The 26356-nt window shown below is 45.2% G+C and overlaps 1 protein-coding gene across 1 annotated transcript in view; it reads right to left on the bottom strand.

The window, feature by feature from the left end:
- Nucleotides 1–9992: 9992 nt before the first annotated feature.
- Nucleotides 9993–26356, bottom strand: part of acox3 (acyl-CoA oxidase 3, pristanoyl) — a gene marked incomplete at its 5' end in the record, with an annotated part of 39357 nt that continues 22993 nt past the window's right edge. Inside the window, 4 exons of the mRNA XM_083640870.1 lie at nucleotides 9993–10128; nucleotides 18298–18384; nucleotides 19782–19849; nucleotides 19972–20146. Coding sequence (XP_083496996.1) covers nucleotides 10009–10128; nucleotides 18298–18384; nucleotides 19782–19849; nucleotides 19972–20146 — 450 coding nt within the window. The 3' untranslated portion in view covers nucleotides 9993–10008. The remainder of the gene's footprint in view (nucleotides 10129–18297; nucleotides 18385–19781; nucleotides 19850–19971; nucleotides 20147–26356) is intronic.

Genomic DNA, 26356 nt, shown 5'->3' with positions numbered 1-26356 from the left:
CATCAAACTCCTCTAAACAGCATGTGCAGCAAAATCCAGCAGCTGAAAGTTTACACTGTGAATCCAAAAAGCCAGTTTCCCCATCTCATATTTATCTTAGTGACATAGCCTCCTCCTCACACTACTTCAATCTTCACTCTGCCCTTTTTTGGACCCGACCCGATTCAGAGTTGTTTGGGAAAAAGTGAAAGATAGAAGTGCAGTAGCTGGCCCAGTCTTGACCAGACAAAGGGACACAGCACAGAACACAAAACCGGGTCAAGAGGTTCTTCTTTTTTGTTTGTTCCTGAGTGTATGATAGTTTATATTCTCCAGACAGTTTAGATTGTCCAATCTCAATCAAATTCACCATACATGGCTTCTTGGTCTCTCCAAGAAACCACAGTTCATTCTACAACCTTAACGATTTCTCTAACGTAAAAAAAAGATCAGATCTCTTAGTATTGTTCTTAATGATTAGAGGCGAAATATGTCATCTCAGTTTGATTAGCTAGAAGATAGATAGATATTATAAATACAGATGTTGTGATCGACACATTATGGACTGTACTGTATTACTGATATATTTGAATGTAAGACATTTGAGTGTATTGTAGAGACAGTGAGGGGGATCCTCCCCCCACCCTCCAAACACTGTACCATTTGGTTGGCTGGGTCACACCCGACAGATACCAGCACAGCTGGGGGCCAAGCCTCAAAGAAGTTGCCATTGTTTCTTATCCCTCAACCCCAGGACGTTTAACACCTCCCGGAGCTTCAAAGACCCAGTGCCCCACAACCGAAAGGAACAGAGAGACCTTTCAGTTGAACTTACAGAATGGGTTGAGCCCACTCAAATAACACAAGTGGGCTGGGCATAGCCCAACTCACCGAACGATGTGATTGGCCCACCATGCATGCTCATTTTAATATGGGATCAGTAACAAAACTGGTCGAAAGCAGTTTTAACTTGCAGTCTACAGTAAGAGTCTCAACTAAGCTTTCGTGCGCAGCGGAAGGGTCTGGAGGAGCCAGGAAGCCAGCTCCCCTCCCCCGCTCGCTGCACCCCCTGCGCTGCAACAAAGGCCTGACCAGGGCCTCAGAAGGAACCAGGCCTCACTCAGAAAACGCCTACCAAAGGCCAGCCGTAAGTCCCACGAGACATAGCATGCTTACACTGAGATAGTTATACTTAATCTCAGTTTAATTTAAGTCGGTTTAGCGTTATAAGTCGCAGGGAAAAACCTCCTTACGCTTCCAGACTTACCACAGCCTGGCATAACGCCAGCTGTTGACCAAGCTTCCAGGCAAGAACGCCTGACTGACGACCCTCCCCGCGCACCGCACGTGCAGGAGAAGAAGAAGAACGCCACACCGCAGCAGGGCAAACCAACGGCTGCAGAAAGACACACCGTGGCCCCAGTCGCAGAACCCACAGCCGACGAAGGACGCAGAAGACCCACCGTGGCTGGCATCCAGCCACAGCCGCAGCACTCCTTCGACTCAACCAGCAGAGAGACTGCACGTCCACCCCCGGCATCGTCGACCCCCATCAGACGTCCGCTGCATGCTTGCCCAGGCCAGATCGCACGTCGGCCCCGACGTCAACTCAGCCAAACCCACAGCGCACAGGACAGCCGTGCCAACAACGGAACGATTCACTTAGCAGAGTGAATCCGCGTGAGAGTTTATGGTTTAATGGTTCTGGGCAGAGTCAGGGGTTAAAATGCATTACCATGTATGCGTTGATTACAGTATCCTGTATGTTGATGTACAATGTTTCGCACACTGTTGAATGATATAGACGCCTGAAGGTGAGCGCCAAGTTCAGCACGAACTTGGCGGCCACCAGTGGGCCACTCTCCTCTCTCCCTCTCCTTCTCTCCCTCCCCCACTCTCTCGGCCTCCCAGCTGAGCCCGTTCAACCGAAAGGGCTAGGCTTGGAACGGTCTGGAGGTGGTCAGAAGGTCTATCCGCAAAAATACAGTTAAGCTGAATTAGAGAGTTTGATTAGTCACTCACACAGAGTGACCCAGGCTAGGCAGGCAGAGTGATCCCTTCCTAAATTCGGCAGAACCGCCATTTTGGAAAGGAGGCGGTTCCAGACCGCCCCCCAGCCACCTCTGTCTGACCGAGTCAATCCTTCCTCAACTTTGGCAAAACCGCCATTTTGAAAAGGAGGCGGTCTACACACGATCAGCCCGCCTCTCAGCCAATCCTGTGATTACATCACAGAGACAGCCAGAACGAGCCACTCCACCTTCTCTCCTACCTCCTCCTCTCTCTCTCACACACACCCACACACACACACACACACACACACACACACAAGTGCTAATTAACACCCACATACTCACATACCCACACACCCAGGCCTGCCAGCCAGGCAGACTTAAAGCACACACACACACACACACACACACACACACACACAATTGATAATGTTTGTTCACATTAGGTATTAGCTATAGATGTGGTAGAGTATTAGTCATAAAAGTAAATGTGATGAACTGATATTTTAATCATTATGTTAATGTCAATTGATATTGTGATTTATTAAATCTTTTTATTACATAATGCTATGAATCTTGGTGGTTATTCATGAGGTATTTTATCTGTGGAAATCTGTGACAGAAGCTTACGAACTTTGACCTTCAATTAACTGTACAATGTACACTACATCACTATGAGACTGATATGACAATTTGGTTTGGTGTCTAATCTAGTCATAACTGACTTTTAGACAGGTCTGTAGCCTTAACTACAGTGGTGCCCCGAATCTTACAGAGAATACAATATTTTCTGTCAAATCTAATAAATTTATGAATATTAATAATTCATAATTATTAATAATCATATTTCATAACCAAACCAGCTCCTGCGAGCACAACATAAATGGTGCCCCGTGTGAGGCTTCTAATATCAGTATTTCCACAGATATGATATGCATGAATAATAAAAATTCATAAATTTTTGAAAAATCAAAATTTTTCAAATTTTTCCAAAATCAGGTTTTCTATAGCGCTTTGCCAAGCAAATCACATGCGTCAGAAGACACTAAAGGAACTCTAATCATAAAATATGGAATCTTCCCATAATCTTAACACAAGTTAGGATTTGTATTGAAAATTTCTGAGCAAAACCGTCCCAAAGACAACAGCTCAGTTTAAAATCCTTGATTCCATTTTTTATGTTAGAAACCACAGTTAACAAACTGTTTTCCACTGTGCCTTCAACCTAAAATTATGAGAGATAGCAATGTTCCATCTATCAGAGAGTGATCTTTAACAGAAACAAACAGTGCTGCGCATTTTAAAGTGGAACCTTTGATGCTAATTTGAAAGCCACACCGGCAAGGGTGGGGGGAAGTCAGGCTCCCCCCCCCCCCCCCCCCCCACATTAGCATTCAAAAACATTCACCCTGGCTCTCAACAGCCAGAGACAAAGTGTAAACAAAGCCCTGTGACCACCAGTCACAGTGAATTTGCATGCGAAAGACAGGCAGACACCTGCACCTGATGACACTGACAGCAGACACCAGACGAGTGACAGCTGACAGATGTCAAACTAACTGCATGCAATTGGCAGCTAACTCACAGAGAGACTGTCACATTTGGGCCATTCTTTAATTAGGATTAGTAACTGTGGGCATTGACGGCATTTGATGCCATAGCAACACGGTGAGTGCACACACTTTTTGCTTAAAATTGACAGCAGTAAAACAGCTGCTTGACTCATCGCGATGAGTCCGCGCTGCCACAAGATGGTCAGCGCTGAAGCATTCTTTAAGACGGCCGCCACCGACTTGCAAGCGGTAGCCGCCTCTCTCATCTGCCCGCCCACAGGAGGAGCAGATGAATTTAGCATTGTAATGCTAACACTAGCGGTCCTAATAATTCCATTGGGAATTATTTTCTTTCTGCAAAATCGCAGATTCCAGGTGCAGGACGCTGCGCATCAGCGGCAGACCACTGTCTACCAGACGCAGATAGGCAGACTGCGCAACAGCTGTCAAGCTACGCTGCAGGCCAATCTGGGCCTGCATCGACAAGCCCAGGTCTGCCAAACAGAATTAGCCCGACTGCGTACCGAAGTTTCCCGGCTGCAACAGAGCCAAAAGGGCATGCCGACCGGATCCACGGCGGCCCTCGGACCCAGAACGGTCCCCCTCTCGGGTCGCACTGCTCCACCAACCACCCGAGCAGTGATCGCACGGCTAAACGCGAGAACGGCCAAGCAGCAAGAGCACCAGAAGGCCGCAAGGGCCATAGCCCCGCCGGCACCGGAGGCTGACACGCCCCCTAGGGCTAGACCAACCCCCGACTCGAATCAGACCCCCGCACACCACTTAGCGCCCGCGCTGGCAAGCAGCCGCGCTGCTAGACATCGCGACACCACACCGCGAAAGGGGGGAGACCGCTCTCACAACGAGCAAACTGATTCAGGCTATTCAGCCCAGCAGTCGTCATCCGACTCCGAGCTCGACTTTCATGCTCCCGACATACCAGTCAGTCATTCATCCGAGCAACCTACGTATAGACTCAGACGTTATTCACGCTTCCATCCAGCTCTGACTTCCACCTCAGAGCACAAACCGCTGACAGTCAAACGACTTGACAGCGCCACTTCCGGTTATGACAAAACGATCCACACTGCAACCCCCTGCAGGGAGGAACGTGTGTCTTACCGACTTTCCATTTATCACGCCCGTGGCGAGTCGATCGACTACCGCCCTGTGCGTTATAAACCGTCATTTGCTCAGGCCACCAGCGGGTGCGCTGATGAGTCAGATCCAGTCACTAAGTTCCGGCAGATCCACTCCGCTTCCCAAACAGAGAGCGTGACTATGATGAGCAGGGGAAACAAACAGCATTCACAGCTGGACACAGACCAACTGCCCAGTTATGCTAACCTGTCATTCAGAGAGGATCCTGCTAGGTCTTTTTCACAAGAGGCTATCCAGCCTCACTCACTTTCTAGCTCCTGTCCACCAAGGAAACAGGAAGTCAGCTCTTCCACCCCTCCCCCCGAAAGGGGGGACCCCGGGCATGATGACATTAGTCGCTCTTTGGTGCCCAATCGGGCAAACGGCCACGCCTTCTTGCAGCCTCCACTGCCAAAACAGAGTGAGTCAGAACTCTCTCTCCGAGAAGCAGAGTCACGCTATCACTTACTGAAGTCAATCGCAAACGACATTGACTTGTTCGATCCCGCCAGTCACGAGGTACACTTGACAGATTATCTCAACGAAGTCGAACGTGGTTCGCAGGCTCTACCACACGCCTCGCCGCGAGAGAAAGCTCAACTGATATGGAGCACGAGCTCAAAGCACGTGCGTGCGTTTATCCAAACGCAACCTTCCCATATCAGAGATGACTTTGACAAGCTTCGCGAAGCCTTGGGCGAAGAGTACATCCTTACCCAGTCGCCAGCGGCAGGGAGGAACGCGGCCTTACACGTCAAACAGAATTACCAGGAACATCCTAGGGATTACTTCAGACGTTTGAAAATAATTTATAATCAAGGTAGAAATGGCCCGGATCAAGGAGACGTGCCACGTCTCAAGGAACTTTACCTAGATGGTCTGCATGACTCGGTGCGCCCATCCGTAGCCCTAGACGCACGTTGGTATGACCGAAACATGCGCACGGTTCTCAAAACCGCCTCAATAGCGTGGGAGGTGGAAACCGAAGCAAAAAGCAGAAATGGCCAGTTTCAACCCACCAACCGCGTGTGTGTGGACCCAGAGACGGTACCACACACACGCTCACCACGCAGGCCAGACCACCTGGTTCTGCCGGACAGAGCCAAGGGGGGTAGTTGCTGCCCAAAGAGACATCACAGTCGCGCCACAGGGCGCGAACGGCGTGAGTCTCCTCAGCACACTAGGCCCTCCACCCAATTAGACCTCCGAACGGGCGCCAGACGCCTGACGGGCAGGGTGGGCATTCAAGCCACCAGAGGCCCTCCCAGGAGATGACATCAAACTCGGTGAAGGGCGGGTGACTGGACGCAGCCACCCTGTCACCCCTGACAGTCACCTGTCACTCGGCTCTCACCCTTATCTCTATGTAGGCTAGATGCATTGTCAACGCTGTGCTGTGAAACATAACACCTTTACGGCAGGCAGACCACATCAAAATAGGACAAAGCTTGGCACATAGCTACACATAGACACATAGCACAACACTGCTGGAATGCAGCACACATTCAAAATCACACCCTGTCACCCTCTCTCTCCTTCTCTCCTCCTGCCCTTCCCTGTTTACCATGTTGATTTTGAAATGATGTTGTGTATGTGACCTTAAGGTTGTATTATCTATATGGTAATGAGTCTAGGTATGGTTAGGAGTCTGCCCAGAACCAAACCTGAACTATGAACGGCCTGAGTATGACACTTTGATCCCACAGAACAGATGGACATGCTAACCAAAAGTTACAGCAAACTGTCTGTACAGCCCTTCATCCTCGCCTGCGGACCGCAGGTCGACCGCAGTCCACAGACGAGGAGGGGGGATGTTGTGATCGACACATTATGGACTGTACTGTATTACTGATATATTTGAATGTAAGACATTTGAGTGTATTGTAGAGACAGTGAGGGGGATCCTCCCCCCACCCTCCAAACACTGTACCATTTGGTTGGCTGGGTCACACCCGACAGATACCAGCACAGCTGGGGGCCAAGCCTCAAAGAAGTTGCCATTGTTTCTTATCCCTCAACCCCAGGACGTTTAACACCTCCCGGAGCTTCAAAGACCCAGTGCCCCACAACCGAAAGGAACAGAGAGACCTTTCAGTTGAACTTACAGAATGGGTTGAGCCCACTCAAATAACACAAGTGGGCTGGGCATAGCCCAACTCACCGAACGATGTGATTGGCCCACCATGCATGCTCATTTTAATATGGGATCAGTAACAAAACTGGTCGAAAGCAGTTTTAACTTGCAGTCTACAGTAAGAGTCTCAACTAAGCTTTCGTGCGCAGCGGAAGGGTCTGGAGGAGCCAGGAAGCCAGCTCCCCTCCCCCGCTCGCTGCACCCCCTGCGCTGCAACAAAGGCCTGACCAGGGCCTCAGAAGGAACCAGGCCTCACTCAGAAAACGCCTACCAAAGGCCAGCCGTAAGTCCCACGAGACATAGCATGCTTACACTGAGATAGTTATACTTAATCTCAGTTTAATTTAAGTCGGTTTAGCGTTATAAGTCGCAGGGAAAAACCTCCTTACGCTTCCAGACTTACCACAGCCTGGCATAACGCCAGCTGTTGACCAAGCTTCCAGGCAAGAACGCCTGACTGACGACCCTCCCCGCGCACCGCACGTGCAGGAGAAGAAGAAGAACGCCACACCGCAGCAGGGCAAACCAACGGCTGCAGAAAGACACACCGTGGCCCCAGTCGCAGAACCCACAGCCGACGAAGGACGCAGAAGACCCACCGTGGCTGGCATCCAGCCACAGCCGCAGCACTCCTTCGACTCAACCAGCAGAGAGACTGCACGTCCACCCCCGGCATCGTCGACCCCCATCAGACGTCCGCTGCATGCTTGCCCAGGCCAGATCGCACGTCGGCCCCGACGTCAACTCAGCCAAACCCACAGCGCACAGGACAGCCGTGCCAACAACGGAACGATTCACTTAGCAGAGTGAATCCGCGTGAGAGTTTATGGTTTAATGGTTCTGGGCAGAGTCAGGGGTTAAAATGCATTACCATGTATGCGTTGATTACAGTATCCTGTATGTTGATGTACAATGTTTCGCACACTGTTGAATGATATAGACGCCTGAAGGTGAGCGCCAAGTTCAGCACGAACTTGGCGGCCACCAGTGGGCCACTCTCCTCTCTCCCTCTCCTTCTCTCCCTCCCCCACTCTCTCGGCCTCCCAGCTGAGCCCGTTCAACCGAAAGGGCTAGGCTTGGAACGGTCTGGAGGTGGTCAGAAGGTCTATCCGCAAAAATACAGTTAAGCTGAATTAGAGAGTTTGATTAGTCACTCACACAGAGTGACCCAGGCTAGGCAGGCAGAGTGATCCCTTCCTAAATTCGGCAGAACCGCCATTTTGGAAAGGAGGCGGTTCCAGACCGCCCCCCAGCCACCTCTGTCTGACCGAGTCAATCCTTCCTCAACTTTGGCAAAACCGCCATTTTGAAAAGGAGGCGGTCTACACACGATCAGCCCGCCTCTCAGCCAATCCTGTGATTACATCACAGAGACAGCCAGAACGAGCCACTCCACCTTCTCTCCTACCTCCTCCTCTCTCTCTCACACACACCCACACACACACACACACACACACACACACACACACAAGTGCTAATTAACACCCACATACTCACATACCCACACACCCAGGCCTGCCAGCCAGGCAGACTTAAAGCACACACACACACACACACACACACAATTGATAATGTTTGTTCACATTAGGTATTAGCTATAGATGTGGTAGAGTATTAGTCATAAAAGTAAATGTGATGAACTGATATTTTAATCATTATGTTAATGTCAATTGATATTGTGATTTATTAAATCTTTTTATTACATAATGCTATGAATCTTGGTGGTTATTCATGAGGTATTTTATCTGTGGAAATCTGTGACAGAAGCTTACGAACTTTGACCTTCAATTAACTGTACAATGTACACTACATCACTATGAGACTGATATGACAATTTGGTTTGGTGTCTAATCTAGTCATAACTGACTTTTAGACAGGTCTGTAGCCTTAACTACAGTGGTGCCCCGAATCTTACAGAGAATACAATATTTTCTGTCAAATCTAATAAATTTATGAATATTAATAATTCATAATTATTAATAATCATATTTCATAACCAAACCAGCTCCTGCGAGCACAACACAGATCACTCACTCATTTTAAAATGATCAATTCACAACTAAATAATCAGTAGAAATCCTTTATTTCGTATTAAATAGTTTTATCAAGACATTATTTTACAAGAATTGTGAGATTATATCAGTCGCCAACAGTATTATATAGTACATGCTATGTACATAATCTACAAGACAATTTGCAGTTTGATCAAAAATATATCACAGATATCATACATGTCACATCAAGTATGAAATACAGAGAATCTGAAATCAAAAATGGGTATAAGTTCAGTTATGTGGGTTCTTTTTTCTTGTACGGCAGTTAGAATCATGTTAAATCTGACAGTGTGAATTGGATTTGTATAATTTCCTGCATATTTACCTTTACAGGCACTGGGTTGTGATACTTAAGGCAAGGCCATATTATTACTGATTGCACAATATTATAAAAAGACAACTGCACTGGACTTTTTGCTTATGTGAAATAGCATCATTGCAATGCTAACACCATGCACACCATGTTATGCGTGTGACTTGGTTCTCCTGATCACATTTCGATTTAAGATTTCGGACTAATTAGATATAGGAAATGACATTGTCATGTTGTTGTGTTGCAGGTTTGTAGTGTTTGTCCAGGCAGTGGCGCCGGCAGGATCCTATTTCATACTACGCACAAGCAGCGCATCGCTACCCAATCCCCCCAACATGACGTGTGCACAGCTAAAGTGTCCGGCAGTGGTGCTGCAGTGCAGGAGGTTCTGCAGAGGGAAAAACATTAGTGTCAATTAGTTAGACGAGTGGTTCTCAAATAGGGGTCCGTGGCACTTTGGCAGGGGGTCTGCGAAAAGTTTTCAGGAAAATATTTTATGCTTTAAATCTAAAATGGTTCATGGATTACCTTCTAATCTAACAAACCTATCAATTTAAAAGTGAAGCACGTTACCGTGGAAACAATTAAGCTTAGCCCAAAATCCCTGGAATATTTTCTATCTTGTAAGGGGTCTTTGGCTGAAAAACATTTGAGAACCTCTGGTTAGACGGTGTGCATGGTGCTTGTAAAAAAAAAACTATATACAGTATGCACCGTGCGTACAGGATTATGGCTGCCGGTGCTACTGTGCCCAGACTTCCACAGAAAGTTAGTTATGATTTAACTGTCAATCACAGAGGCACTGTGCAGGTTGTGCAGGCTTCTAGAGTTTGGCACGCAGGGATCCGACCTCCGGTTTGTCTGAGCAGAACTCCTTCCACCAGGAAGGACGCTCCATCACCTGCTTGCCCTGCATCACCGTCGCCCACAGGTTCTTGTACAGCTACTCAGGAGAGAGACATGGAGAAAAGAGGAGGGTGGGGGGGAAGGGGGAGAGAAGAATCCAGATCTCAGACAATTCATCAGTATGCAGTTTGCAACGTACACAATGCGTAACCATAGCAACACAGCAACATAGAAAAGGGTAGAACCCCAATGACCCTTGTTTGTGTGCTGTGATTGGCTAGTTATGTTCTAAACTAACCTTGATTCGTTGTTTGATTCAGGCCGGCTCAGTAAAAATAAATAAAATAATAATAAATAAATACAAAGGGGCCGGCACTCACAGATACACGTTTGTTTAATGTAATCCTTCAATGAAATATTGTCAGTGATATGCGGCAATAGTCAAAATTTGTTATTTCAACTAAAGTATAATGAAATAATATTGCCTACTGCAGCTTTAACCAAGTTTACACCAAAGAGAAAATTATTATCATTACAGTGAATAAAGTTTGTCTTGTGATGTGAAAGTAGAGCTGAAAGTCCAATTATGATTAAACAGAATTAAAACTAAAAAAAAAATCACAAATTTTAAAATTGTAGGCATTTAGCTGACCAGTTTATTCAAAGTGACTTCATTTTATTTTCATGGCTTATTTTCATATATCAGTTGTGTTCTTATTTTCCATTCCCCTATGGTAATAGTATGCAGTGTCATCCTATTTGATTAAATCAGCTGCTAAAGGATCTGTCCATGTTGTGTGTGATTGGCTATCTGTGGCAAGCCCCGTCTCTTTCATGCAAACAGATTGCTAGATTGGTCAATCCTGGGTTGAGGACCAGCTTTGTGAAGTCACTCTTGAACATACTACTGGCCTTCTAAGCTTCCAGACACACATCCCAACTGGATTTAATAATGGACCTTCGCTATGTGTTTATAAGCTTCCAGACACACAACCCAGCCGGATTTAATGATGGACCTCGCTATGTGTTTATAAGCGACCATAGCTGTGCAGTTTGTTTACGTGCTTAAGGCTTAGTTAATCCGGGTTGATGGAGATTCTGGAGAGTGGAGTTCACAGATGGGATGGTCTTCTCAGAAAGTTGCGTGACTAAAGCCTCACACTGTTTGTCTTCTTCAACTGTGGAATTTCAGCTTCATTAGATTTAAAGTTTACAGGAAGGATGGATCAGAATGGGATGACGCAGACAATATTCACAAAACTGAGGCTTTGTAAAAGAGGGAAAAAGTCCGGAGTTATTATAGTTTTGTATTTTTCATTAGTTTTATTTTTTATGTATTTATTTATGTATTTATTTATTCAATTCAGTTTAGTTTCAGTTTAATTTCTATGGTTGAAAAATGTCTAGTTTTATATATTTATTTATTTATTTATTTGTTATTATTTTTTATAATTTGTCTAGGTCAGCAGTTCCCAACCTTTTCCGACTCATGGCAAACGTGTTCTCAGAGCACTTTTTATATGAATGATAAAAGAAGCTGTCCATCAGCACCACCCAGAAACTAAAAGTGCAGTAGGCTAATTAATTAATAATTGATGATTACAAATTAAATAACTCTACCATTCAACAATTGAGAAATGCATCCGCATACATAATACTAATAATAAAAAGATGTCTAAAAACATAATGTTTTGCAAATGATTTGGTGGTCCACTAGCAATACCTTTGCGACCCACCAGTGGGCCCCGGGCCACAGGTTGGGAATGGCTGGTCTAGGGCAAGATTTAAGAAGTTCAGAATAGGTATTACAGTACAAACACAACACTTTGTGAAGGCAGTTGACTCAATAAACCTTATGCACCAATGCCTCCTCATGCTTTAAATTGACAAAGACTAAAACTTAAAAGACATGTTTTGTATATGTTTATGTTGTTTTACTTTTGTAAGTACACAATATCATTTGAGTTGGTTCTCCCCCATAATGTCTAGTTTTTATTTTTTATTTCAGATAACTAAAATGTTTTTTTTCCCCCACCTAGTTTTACAGACAGACTATATAAGACAATACCACACCACACAGTGACACATGGGCTAGACACACACACACGCATTTCTAATAGTGTCTGTGGTTATTTGTCACAGTGTGTACTGCACGTGGGTGAGGAAAAAAGCAAATACATCTGGACTGGTAAAATATATATGACAATATGAAACCACGGCTGTCAAATCATCACTGCGTTTGTGGAAGAAAACATTCTTCTCACAGACTATAATGTAGCTATGAAGAACTTGGCTACATTAGCCATGTCTGCTTTTGCAACCATTTTTGCACGGCAATTTGTGAATTTGGTTTGTGTGCAGTAGCTGGTAAGAAGAAATACACTGTGGTAAGTTAGTTGGCTGCTAAAGTGTTGAATACAGTAGGCAGGGAGAATGTCTGGTCTGGAGAGTAAACTCTGTCAGAGCAGCCGTCTGGAGTTGGACAGGGACGAGTCATCTATCAGGGCGACTGCTCTCTTTGTAGAGGAGCTGCAGCTCAGTGAATACTGTAACTAAACACCTGCCATAACCAAACAGTTCTGAAAGTCAGCGTCTGACACTAACTTCTCTACCAGCCGGAAAGTCCGATTTAACACCAAGGCCCACAGTCAACTGACGACTGTTGGGAAGTTTAGAACTGAAATAGCTCAGTCCCCATGACTTATAGACCCACTTTCTGTACAGACAGTTAACTCCTCTACATCACTACCACGCTATTGCTATAATAGTTTTTTCCATACATTCATCTGTACATTTCTACTTATATTCTAGTGCGGAAACTGTCAGTTGAGTACCTTTCCATAAACCGAGTACCGTAGTTCTATTCTTAATTACAGTCTATTGTTTTCCTTTGCTGGATGGATCCTATTAATATTTGCTGCTGCAATGACTACATTTCTCTATAAAGATAAATAAAGTGTCATTTTTAGTCTGGCCTATTAAATGAATGGATCATAAATGCTCAATCTCTCCAGCCACACGTACTCCTGCCCTTAACCCTGACCCTGGATATTTTATGACACACTGACATCATGCACAGACACAAACACCTTGGAGTGTTGGTTATCTTAACCCTCACACTGACATCATGCACAGACACAAACACCTTAGAGTGTTGGTTATCTTAACCCTCACACTGACATCATGCACACAGACACAAACACCTTGGAGTGTTGGTTATCTTAACCCTCACACTGACATCATGCACACAGACGCAAACACCTTGGAGTGTTGGTTATCTTAACCCTCACACTGACATCATGCACACAGACGCAAACACCTTGGAGTGTTGGTTATCTTAACCCTCACACTGACATCATGCACACAGACACAAACACCTTGGAGTGTTGGTTATCTTAACCCTCACACTGACATCATGCACACAGACACAAACACCTTGGAGTGTTGGTTATCTTAACCCTCACACTGACATCATGCACACAGACACAAACACCTTGGAGTGTTGGTTATCTTAACCCTCACACTGACATCATGCACACAGACGCAAACACCTTGGAGTGTTGGTTATCTTAACCCTCACACTGACATCATGCACACAGACACAAACACCTTGGAGTGTTGGTTATCTTAACCCTCACACTGACATCATGCACACAGACACAAACACCTTGGAGTGTTGCTTATCTTAACCCTCACACTGACATTATGCACACAGACACAAACACCTTGGAGTGTTGGTTATCTTAACCCTCACACTGACATCATGCACACAGACACAAACACCTTGGAGTGTTGGTTATCTTAACCCTCACACTGACATCATGCACACAGACACAAACACCTTGGAGTGTTGGTTATCTTAACCCTCACACTGACATCATGCACACAGACACAAACACCTTAGAGTGTTGGTTATCTTAACCCTCACACTGACATCATGCACACAGACACAAACACCTTAGAGTGTTGGTTATCTTAACCCTCACACTGACATCATGCACACAGAAACAAACACCTTGGAGTGTTGGTTATCTTAACCCTCTCACACTGACATCATGCACACAGACACAAACACCTTGGAAAACAAAGAAATCTTCAGTATAATTTAAAAAAAACTAAAATATTTTAATTTTGAGCCCTTCATCACACTATCTTTGAATGAGCACAAATTCAATCATACAAATGTAATTATGAAACAACCAACAAATGATGTGACCCAACTGCTAAATATCGCCCACTGCAATCGGTGAACGGCATCTTTTTGCCAATAGGCCGATTACAGTCAACAAGCCGATATCGACCGATACCGATATACGGCCGATAAATCGGTGCACGTTAGTGATGCGCGGGTCAGGGTTTTTTAAGGCCCGCCCCAACCCAACCCGTCATTGGAGCCAGCCCGCCCCACCCAGCCCGTTAAAATATCTGAAAATTCCGAACCCAGCCCAACCCAGCAGCCCGCAACGGCCAATTTAATGTAATATGTCTCCGGACTCAGGAAGAGCACAGCGGAGCTTCCAAGGTGTGCAAAGTAGCTAATAACTCTGTCTCTCTCCCCCCTCTCTCTCTCACACACACACACACACACAGACACTCACATGCTGCCTGCGCAACAACAGTTGTAGCCTAACTGCTCTGGATGAGTTGCGCGGGCGGCTGCTTTCATGTCGGTCTTTCTTCAATTAATCCATGGTCTTCAGATAGCGCAACTACGCTTCCCCAAAGTGCGGATGGCGTGACCATGTTTCAAATGGAGGTAGCAGGTATAGAGGTAGGCACTAGGCAGGCTACAGAAACAGTTCTTATTCTTCCCCATTTATTTTAATTACCTCATGCGCTCTCAATTGGCCATGTTGCAGTAGTAGGCTACTAAACGTAGTAGTGCAGCAGGTGCGCACACGGCTTGCAGATACGGCTAGACTCGCTGTCTGATTTCTTTTAATTACCTCATGCGCTCTCAATTGTTCACAGCCTACTCACGTTGCAGTAAATTTGACAAATAGATCACAGTCGAGTCCACAACAGAAAATCTGCGGTGGCATTAGTTTTATGGACACTTCAAATAATAATTACAGCGAATAATCCTTCCAAAATGTTTGTTTTGAGAGCACATAGGCTACTTCATTGAAGCGTTTCTTTACTCCATGTAGGCTATAGAGAGTGCAGCAGGAGTCTGTCTGATTGTGTGTACCTACGTGTGAGAGAGAGTTCACGTCTTTAAGGTTAATTACTCTGCTGTTTCACTGCTCTAAATTATTTAATAATGTTGCTTTGTCACGTTCTGAGCCTGCCCCGCCCGCACCGTAAGGACAGTGTCTTTTATTGTCTGTTATTCAAAGCCTTAGGCTTTTATCTTTTGGTGCCTACTTGTTTGACTTGATGTTGTGTTGAAACCTCTGTGACTTGTTATGTCCCTGCGTGTCTCACTCATGTTGTCTGTTTATGCCGTTGCTACATAATTCTGTCCATTAGTCATCTGGCCTACTTTCACTGCCTGGTCCCTGACTCATCTGTCCATAAAGACACAAAGCAAGACGGACGCTGTCTCACAGAGAGAGAGGGGACAGAGCTGTGTGCTTTAAACACTACAGAGAGGGGACAGAGCGAGAGGGGACAGAGCTGTGTGCTTTAAACACTCACAGAGAGGGGACAGAGCTGTGTGCTTTAAACACTCACAGAGAGGGGACAGAGCTGTGTGCTTTAAACACTCACAGAGAGGGGACAGAGCTGTGTGCTTTAAACACTCACAGAGAGGGGACAGAGCTGTGTGCTTTAAACACTACAGAGAGGGGACAGAGCTGTGTGTTTTAAACACTACAGAGACGAGACAGAGCTGTGTGCTTTAAACACTCACAGAGAGGGGACAGAGCTGTGTGTTTTAAACACTACAGAGAGGGGACAGAGCTGTGTGCTTTAAACACTACAGAGAGGGGACAGAGCTGTGTGCTTTAAACACTACAGAGACGAGACAGAGCTGTGTGCTTTAAACACTCACAGAGAGGGGACAGAGCTGTGTGCTTTAAACACTCACAGAGAGGGGACAGAGCTGTGTGCTTTAAACGCTCACAGAGAGGGGACAGAGCTGTGTGCTTTAAACACTCACAGAGAGGGGACAGAGCTGTGTGCTTTAAACGCTCACAGAGAGGGGACAGAGCTGTCTGCTTTAAACGCTCACAGAGAGGGGACAGAGCTGTGTGCTTTAAACACTACAGAGAGGGGACAGAGCTGTGTGCTTTAAACACTACAGAGAGGGGACAGAGCTGTGTGCTTTAAACACTACAGAGAGGGGACAGAGCTGTGTGCTTTAAACACTCACAGAGAGGGGACAGAGCTGTCTGCTTTAAACACTCACAGAGAGGGGACAGAGCTGTCTGCTTTAAACGCTCACAGAGAGGGGACAGAGCTGTCTGCTTTAAACGCTCACAGAGAGGGGACAGAGCTGTGTGCTTTAAACACTACAGAGAGGGGACAGAGCTGTGTGTTTTAAACACTACAGAGAGGGGACAGAGCTGTCTGCTTTAAACGCTCACAGAGAGGGGACAGAGCTGTGTGCTTTAAACGCTCACAGAGAGGGGACAGAGCTGTGTGCTTTAAACACTCACAGAGAGGGGACAGAGCTGTGTGCTTTAAACACTACAGAGAGGGGACAGAGCTGTCTGCTTTAAACACTACAGAGAGGGGACAGAGCTGTGTGCTTTAAACACTACAGAGAGGGGACAGAGCTGTCTGCTTTAAACACTACAGAGAGGGGACAGAGCTGTCTGCTTTAAACACTCACAGAGAGGGGACAGAGCTGTGTGCTTTAAACACTACAGAGACGAGACAGAGCTGTGTGCTTTAAACACTCACAGAGAGGGGACAGAGCTGTGTGCTTTAAACACTCACAGAGAGGGGACAGAGCTGTGTGCTTTAAACACTACAGAGAGGGGACAGAGCTGTCTGCTTTAAACGCTCACAGAGAGGAGACAGAGCTGTGTGCTTTAAACACTACAGAGAGGGGACAGAGCTGTGTGCTTTAAACACTACAGAGAGGGGACAGAGCTGTCTGCTTTAAACACTCACAGAGAGGGGACAGAGCTGTGTGCTTTAAACACTCACAGAGAGGGGACAGAGCTGTCTGCTTTAAACGCTCACAGAGAGGAGACAGAGCTGTGTGCTTTAAACACTACAGAGAGGGGACAGAGCTGTGTGCTTTAAACACTCACAGAGAGGGGACAGAGCTGTCTGCTTCAAACGCTCACAGAGAGGAGACAGAGCTGTGTGCTTTAAACACTACAGAGAGGGGACAGAGCTGTCTGCTTTAAACGCTCACAGAGAGGGGACAGAGCTGTGTGCTTTAAACGCTCACAGAGAGGGGACAGAGCTGTGTGCTTTAAACGCTCACAGAGAGGGGACAGAGCTGTGTGCTTTAAACACTACAGAGAGGGGACAGAGCTGTGTGTTTTAAACACTCACAGAGAGGGGACAGAGCTGTGTGCTTTAAACGCTCACAGAGAGGGGACAGAGCTGTGTGCTTTAAACACTACAGAGAGGGGACAGAGCTGTGTGCTTTAAACACTACAGAGAGGGGACAGAGCTGTGTGTTTTAAACACTCACAGAGAGGGGACAGAACTGTGTGTGAGGGGACAGAGGAGAAGGTAAGTAAGTAGAGGAAGTCTCACACAGAAAGAGACAAAGACAGGCCGTCTATCTAAGCTCTCAATAGACAAAGGGTGATTCATTATCGATCATGTGTTTGTCTGTCAAAAAACATTGTCTTTTCATCACCTAGTGAGTGAGTGAGTGTGTGAGAGAGAGAGAGAGAGAGAGAGAGTGTGTTTTCCTGGAATAGAGAAAGGGAGCAGCCAAAACCCTGTAGTCTGCTTCCAGTAAAGAGACTTCACCTGACTGTAAACATGACCCTGACTGGGATGGGGTGGAGAGAGAGAGAGAGAGAGGGGGGGGGGGAGGAGAGAGAGCAAGAGAGAGAGAGAGAAAGAGACTTATAGACATACACACTGGGTGTGCACTATCTATAGACTAGATGGTCTCTCAATATTTCATGTCAATAAAGAATTGATCTGACTTGAATTGACAGAGAGATTGATTTATAGAAAGATCAGAACTGGGAAGAATGTAAGGCTCTGAGGTGGTGTGTGTGTGTGTGTGTGTGTGTGTGTGTGTGTGTGTGTGTGTGTGTGTGTGTGTGTGTGTGTGTGTGTGTGTGTGTGTGTGTGTGTGTGTGTGTGCGTGCGTGCGTGTGTGTGTGTGCGCGTGTGTCCTTACCTCTCCATCAGCCTTGCCAATAGGAGAGTTGAGGATGAAATCAGGAGGTGCAAAAACATCTATCAGCGCTACCGCATCATCCTTCAGCTGGAGGTAAGAGAGAGACAGAAAGAGAGAGAGAGGGAGAGAGAGAGAGAGAGAGAGAGAGAGAGACAGAGACAGAGACAGAGACAGAGACACACACACAGATTGAGACAACAGTGTCATAATCTCGTCCTTGGGCTGGATTCCAATAGTCCAAAAATACATCCTAAAAGACAACCACGGTGCTAAGAAAATCCGAAAACACGTACACTAGGCTACATACGTATGCTACACGAGGCTACGTACGTAGGCTACGCTAAGCTACGCCAGGCTAAAAACGCCACTGAGTGACTGAAACAGCTGACCAACATGTACAAGTCACACTGATTTCAATGGTCAAATATGTTTCCTGCTCAGTTGCTGAGAAAATTGCTAATCAAGCTATTGGCCAAATCATGCTGAATGGTGCGTCACTTTGCTGCCGCAAGGAATTCTGGGACAGCATTATCTGCTGTACCCTACGCTAAAGGAGCTAAGTCTGAAGCACTGAAGCTCCTTTCCTTAGCGTTTATAGAATTCAACCCGCTCTCATCATGGCTGCCACTTAGATACTTCCGGGTCATTTCACTCAGTTAGGAACATTCCTAACAAAAAGAGTATTTGGACGCAGCCAAGAACTCAAAGGAGAAGGAAAGATGATTAAACTAAATGCAATGGGAATGAGCTAAGCTAAATAAAGAGCGTTCACACCTGTGTGTTTTATATCTGTCATTTCAGTGTATTAATAGAGCAATAAGAATGATTAAATCCAATGTATACAAAGCCTTCTCAAGAAACAATTTGGCAGTACATTATGGTGAGTGGCTAGAGAGAGAGAGAGAGAGAGAGACACACAGAGAGACAGAGAGGGAGAGAGAGACGGAGAGAGAGAGAGAAAGAGAGACAGAGAGAGAGACAGAGAGAGAAAGAGAGACAGAGAGGGAGAGAGAGACGGAGAGAGAGAGCGAGAAAGAGACAGAGAGAGAGACAGAGAGAGAGAGCGAGAAAGAGAGACAGAGAGAGAGACAGAGAGAGATGGAGAGAGAGACAGAGAGAGAGGGAGAGAGAGACAGAGAGAGAGGGAGAGAGAGGGAGACAGAGACAGAGAGAGAGACAGAGAGAGAAAGAGAGACAGAGAGGGAGAGAGAGACGGAGAGAGAGCGAGAAAGAGACAGAGAGAGAGACAGAGAGAGAGAGCGAGAAAGAGAGACAGAGAGAGAGACAGAGAGAGAGGGAGAGAGAGACAGAGAGAGAGGGAGAGAGAGACAGAGACAGAGAGAGAGACAGAGAGAGACAGAGAGAGAGAGAGAGAGAGAGACAGAGAGAGAGAGACACAGAGAGAGAGAGAGAGAGAGAGAGAGAGAGAGAGAGAGAGAGAGAGAGAGACAGAGAGAGTCAGAGACAGAGAGGGGGTCTTGTACCTGGGAGCAGAGGGCGAGAATGGCAGTCTGGACCAACTCTGCTGGTCTCCTTCCAGAGACATAACCACCTGTAGAGGAACATCAACACTGTTTACTGCAAAGCTCCTGGAAGCTGCCATCTATCTATACTGTACATCATATTCACATCTACATCATGCGTAACATAGAGTATATTTGAGTTAGGGCTGACCCTGGTACAGTGTGGCCATGTGGTTGCTTAGGCTCCAGAGGCCATAGAGGGAACACAACTGCTTTAGCACTGGTCTGAGGCCAGCTGGCGTGTCCTGGTCACTGGTCTGATCGTGAAACCGCTGAAGGACAAGGTGTTCAATGTAGACGATGGCCAGGGAACGGCAGTAGTACACCTGAGACACACACATGCATACGCAAAGGTAGAACATTAGAGCAGCAGAGGTTCTCATCCTGAATATTTTTCCAGGATGGAATCTGAATGGAGTTTAAACTGGTAAAGATTGTGGAAAAGTTACCTTTTTGTTGCATTTGGTTTAGTTTCACACTGCCCTATACTGTAGATACAGTGTGGGGGGGGTACCATTGACTGTATGGGAAAACCAATATGTGAATGACCTGACTCACCAGCAGAAGGTGCTGCAGCTCTACACTACAGGATTGGGGATTCAAGAGCAGGTACGAGAAAGTCTGTTCAGATGTGTGTTCACTGCAGGGGTTGAATCTCCAATTCTGTCTGCCTGAGCTGCTAAATGCTAACCCTGCTGCCTGGAAAGAACGTGAGGATTTCCCCCACGCTAACCCATTGAAAACGCGTCTATGACGAGACACCACCTGAACACTTTTTTGTTGTTGTCCTGTGTAGGGGACATGATTCTCTTTTTGTTGTTGTCCTGTGTAGGGGACATGATTCTCTTTTTGTTGTTGTCCTGTGTAGGGACATGATTCTCTTTTTGTTGTTGTCCTGTGTAGGGACATGATTCTCTTTTTGTTGTTGTCCTGTGTAGGGACATGATTCTCTTTTTGTTGTTGTCCTGTGTAGGGACATGATTCTCTTTTTGTTGTTGTCCTGTGTAGGGACATGATTCTCTTTTTGTTGTTGTCCTGTGTAGGGACATGATTCTCTTTTTGTTGTTGTCCTGTGTAGGGACATGATTCTCTTTTTGTTGTTGTCCTGTGTAGGGGACATGATTCTCTTTTTGTTGTTGTCCTGTGTAGGGACATGATTCTCTTTTTGTTGTTGTCCTGTGTAGGGGACATGATTCTCTTTTTGTTGTTGTCCTGTGTAGGGACATGATTCTCTTTTTGTTGTTGTCCTGTGTAGGGACATGATTCTCTTTTTGTTGTTGTCCTGTGTAGGGACATGATTCTCTTTTTGTTGTTGTCCTGTGTAGGGACATGATTCTCTTTTTGTTGTTGTCCTGTGTAGGGACATGATTCTCTTTTTGTTGTTGTCCTGTGTAGGGACATGATTCTCTTTTTGTTGTTGTCCTGTGTAGGGACATGATTCTCTTTTTGTTGTTGTCCTGTGTAGGGACATGATTCTCTTTTTGTTGTTGTCCTGTGTAGGGACATGATTCTCTTTTTGTTGTTGTCCTGTGTAGGGACATGATTCTCTTTTTGTTGTTGTCCTGTGTAGGGACATGATTCTCTTTTTGTTGTTGTCCTGTGTAGGGACATGATTCTCTTTTTGTTGTTGTCCTGTGTAGGGACATGATTCTCTGGTCTTCATTTCAAGAACCATATGCGATCATCATGAGGAAACCTGTTGAGGTGTGTAGAGGACATCCTGGGCGTTTCAGTGATATCACATTTGTTGGGTTGTAACCATGACGACACAACACACATGGCCTGTCTCTTCAAAATACCATCTAAACCACATCATTTTATGGGTGCAAGAGAGAGAGTTTGTTTTTTTCTTTCAATTTTTATAGAACAATATACGGAGAAGCCAAACAGGCTCAGAAAAAAGAAAGAAAAGGAAAGAAAATACATATATCATCGACATTCATCATTACAACTTGGTGCTATCAGCCGCACAAGGTGCTTATGTGCTTGCAAGAGACAATGCGCATGAGATCCCACGCAAGGGGTCCACAAGAAACACAACCCCTAACCTCAGTCACTTATCACTCTTAAAGTCCCTGGAAACCAAAATCCACAAAAACGTTCTAACTATGTTATTTAGGGTCTTATGCTAGTAATTTTGTGCCTCCGAAATTATTATACATTACTTTCAACCCAAAGCCTTAAAATCGCCACTTTTCTACAAGATTCTACAAAGTACTTCCTCATTGAAGACAGCAGTGCGTGAGGTGCTGTGCGTGAGAAAGTTGAGAACCTTTTGAGCGAGTTGGTTCTCAGGGAACTGAGTCTCTCCATCTGTATAACAGAGATCATGTCCATCAGCCACACCTGAAAAGAAGGCGAAGAGGAGGACTTCCATTCCTCCAGAATGAGTGTTTTGGCAACAGTTGTCCCCAGTGTCAGAGATTGTTGCACAGCTGTAGGGAAGATCAGAGAGGACTCCGAGCAGCCAAAGATGGCGAGTTCTGCCTCCGGCTGCAGGGTTATTTTGTAGGAACTTAGAGTACCAGTCAAATATTTTGGCCCAGAATCCCGTTAATGAAGGGCAGAAGAGAGAGAGGTGTTTAACATGATGTAGATGTGTTGCTGCAGCAAAGATTGAGTAGGTTTTCAGTAACACACAATAAATGTAACCCTCTGAATAGGACACTGTCAATGTCCAGTGGAGTGGACTATATGACTCGCAAACTTACTTTTTTTTTTAGCTGATGTTATAACATTTTAGGAAACATAGAACTGACTAAACTGGAGAGAATTTTGCTCAAGATTGTTGAGGGAGGCTCAGACAAAGTCTTCAGATGACGAAGATGAAGTAGGACAGGGAATGATGAAGATCAAGTGGGACAGGGATACAATCCCAAAAGGAGCTTTTTGGACCAGAACCATTTGGTCTTCAAACAGAAGACCAAGTCAGACTAAGACTAACCCTCAAATATTCAGCAAATCAGAAAGCCAATTATATCAGGAAACAAAAAGAGAAGCGAAAACAGTATCACTAGTCACTCCGGCTCCCATACCTATATTGTTATATGACATGCGTTATAACCCCCTGTTCTAATCACAAGCTACAGTAGATACTTTTTATTTCATAAGAGTTTCAGATACAATACAAACAATATGCAAGTCATTAACTCAGTCAATATGTCAATAAGTCAATACAGTACGTTTGTCAGGGAAGTAATTACAGCAGCTAACAGCCGCTGGAGACAGTCAAAGAGTACAAAAAGTCAATATTCCCAACATCCGCACAGACTAGTTTTGGTTTCTATTCTAAATTCTAGAGATTATCAAAATGTGTGGTGAGAGTCTAGTGTGGATACTGCAGGTGATCACAAACACCACCGTGATGAGAGCATGTCCTGCATGCTACTGTACGCATCCTCATTTTTAGTCAACTGACTACGTTTTATTGTTGTCGATATTTATGCTATGTAATTCTTGTTTTTAATGTGTTGTTCTCTTTGATACTTTAACCCATGATGTAATGTAAAGCGTCTGAGTTTTTAGAAAAGCGCTCTATAAATTAAATGTATTATTATGATTATTATTACTATTATTATTATTATGATTATTATGATTATTATTATTTATTGAACTTCAAAGATTTTGGCTGAAAAATAGATCTTGTAAAAACAGACTATATTGCTGAAAGTGACATGTCTTTTATTTGGCATAAGGTTGACGCTTGCTAGACTGGAGCCAGTGGTGTCTTTTAGAAAACGTCATAACAAGCAGTGAGCAAAGGAATCAAGACAAATACTCAAGCTAATGCACGTACTGTACACTGTAGACAATCCTTGTTTTGAACACGCACACAAGCACACACACACACACGCACACACACACACGCACACGCACACACGCACACACAGCAGGCGGATACAGGGTTTGAACTTGGGAAAGCAGTGTTAGTGTGAGTGTCCTCGGAGGGGAGCCAAGCTAAACTGTCGTCGTTCTGACGTGTCAAATATAGTTAGCCAACAGAACTGCACATTATGGAGATGCACCTTCTTTGGCTCAACTAATCCTACTACGTCACTATCATTGTAAAAACAAGCATCTTTCGCCAAGTACACACTGACTGCACATTGCACTTAGGCCATCACACACACACACACACTCACTGAACACATCTTAGTACACACTGCACACTTAGGCCATCAGACACACTCGCCCACACTCACTCACTCACTCACACTGAACACATCTTAGTTAGTACACACTGCACACTTAGGCCTTGGCCACACTGATCCTTCAGAAAATGGACAGAATTATTGAACGGACAGATGTCTGTCCGATGCATTGTTTTCCTTCACCGCCTCAGCCGCCATCTTCTTTGAAAAGTTGAAACAAAGCCTCCTCTCAAGACCTCGACTCTGATTGGCTAAACGGACAGTGACTATCCGACCATCCGATACGTCCATCCAGAAAAAGTTCATCCCTCTTCAACTTTCTGTCCATCAAAACGTATGCAAGTTTTCTGGATACGTACGCTTCCGAGTGCTCCACGGACAGTCGGACAGCTGACATTGAAAATGAATGGAAGTGAACAGAGAAATCAACGCACACGGACAGACACCACAGATCAGTGTGGCCAAGGCCATCTACACACTCGCCCACACACACTCACTCACTGAACACATCTTAGTACACACTGAACACTTAGGCCATCTACACACACACACTCACACACTCACTCACTGAACACATCTTAGTACACACTGCACACTTAGGCCATCTACACACACACACACACACTCACTGAACACATCTTAGTACACACTGCACACTTAGGCCATCATACACACACTCACTCACTGAACACATCTTAGTACACACTGCACACTTAGGCCATCATACACACACTCACTCACTGAACACATCTTAGTACACACTGCACACTTAGGCCATCTACACACTCGCCCACACACACACACACACACTCACTGAACACATCTTAGTACACACCGCACACTTAGGCCATCTACACACTCGCCCACACACACACACACTCACTGAACACATCTTAGTACACACTGCACACTTAGGCCATCATACACACTCACCCACACACACACACACGCTCACTCACTGAACACACGGGTGTCGCTCCTCAAGGCGCACTGTTAAAATAACTACACAGACCATCATAACATCCACACACCTCATCATATTCATGCTCACAAACACAACTAAATGACTTAAAACACTGACACACACATTTCCCAGAACCCACACACACACACACACACACACACACACACACACACACACACACCCATCTGACACACTGTGACCCCGACCTCCAGTCAGCATCCATGACATAACTAACCCAAACCAGATGAGCAAAGCCAAGGCTATATAAATACAGCCTGAAGAGAGCCATGTGCTACAGCCTGCAGAGCCATGTGCTCACATCTCGGGTGTGATCTTATGCAAACACATCAGCACAGCACGTGTCCTTGTTTCTAATTGGCAGACTTAAAAACCATGTCCTGAAGTCATCTATCTGCTTTGGAGAGCAATCTTCACAAGATATGACCAAGATATATATATGACCACGGTCTTACTGTAAGTCCCACCTGACAGTAACTGTCCCCATGGTGTAGAAGACATTTCAGAACCCTGGGAAGAAGTCAATACATCGTTGAATGTTACCAATGCCTTAAGTCTCTTTGAAGATACAAGATTTCTGAAGGATTCATGTGAGCATAATATCAGCTAAGACATAACTCAATATTGCGGTGGCTCAGAGGTGTGAACGGACAGGAAAGTGAGGCGTGGAGAGGTGTGAATGGACGGGAAACTGAAGTGTGAAGGAATTCATGACGCTAGACATACGATGGCAATGAAGCAACATGTGGAATGTGTTCTGGAATAGAAACCCTTCCTCATAGACGGATATAAGAAAGAGGGAGAGAGAAAGCTTTCTCTTTAAGACTTTTTAACGATGCCTGGAATTGAATTTGAGAACATTTAAAAATATATATTTTAAACAAAGCAAGCAAAAACAGACTATGTGTGGATTGAAGACAGCTATTGAGAGTAGAAAGTGGATAGAATTATTAAGCCACACATAGTGCAACTGTATTTACTAAACCAAATATGATGCATACTATACTACGAACTCTGTATCAATCTAGGAGCGGACAAAAAAAACTGTTATTACACGGTCAGGAAATAAGACCTCTAACATCTGGATTTTAATGTTTTAAGCCCCTGGCTGAAGGAAACTCTAAACCTGACTGAGTGTGTGTGTGATGAGTGTGTGTACTAGTGCATGCAGACATTGCCTATTGGAATACATGCTAAAACCTTTTTGTTTAAGTGTGTGTGTGTGTGTGTGTGTGTGTGTGTGTGTGTGTGTGTGTGTGTGTGTATACTTTATACATTAGAGCCACACATACGCCCATTTAATATGATTTTCCCTCAGACCCAAAACTGAGAATATGTTTTGATTTTGTCCAGAATTCCATGACTACCTGTATTATAGGCAGAGAGATAACTGAACCTGTGAT

This window comes from Poromitra crassiceps, assembly GCF_964638095.1.
Source record: "Poromitra crassiceps genome assembly, chromosome: 7".
Classification (NCBI taxonomy): Eukaryota; Metazoa; Chordata; class Actinopteri; order Beryciformes; family Melamphaidae; genus Poromitra; species Poromitra crassiceps.
Note: the sequence above shows the minus strand (reverse complement) of the source record. Positions and strands in the feature narration are given on the sequence as shown.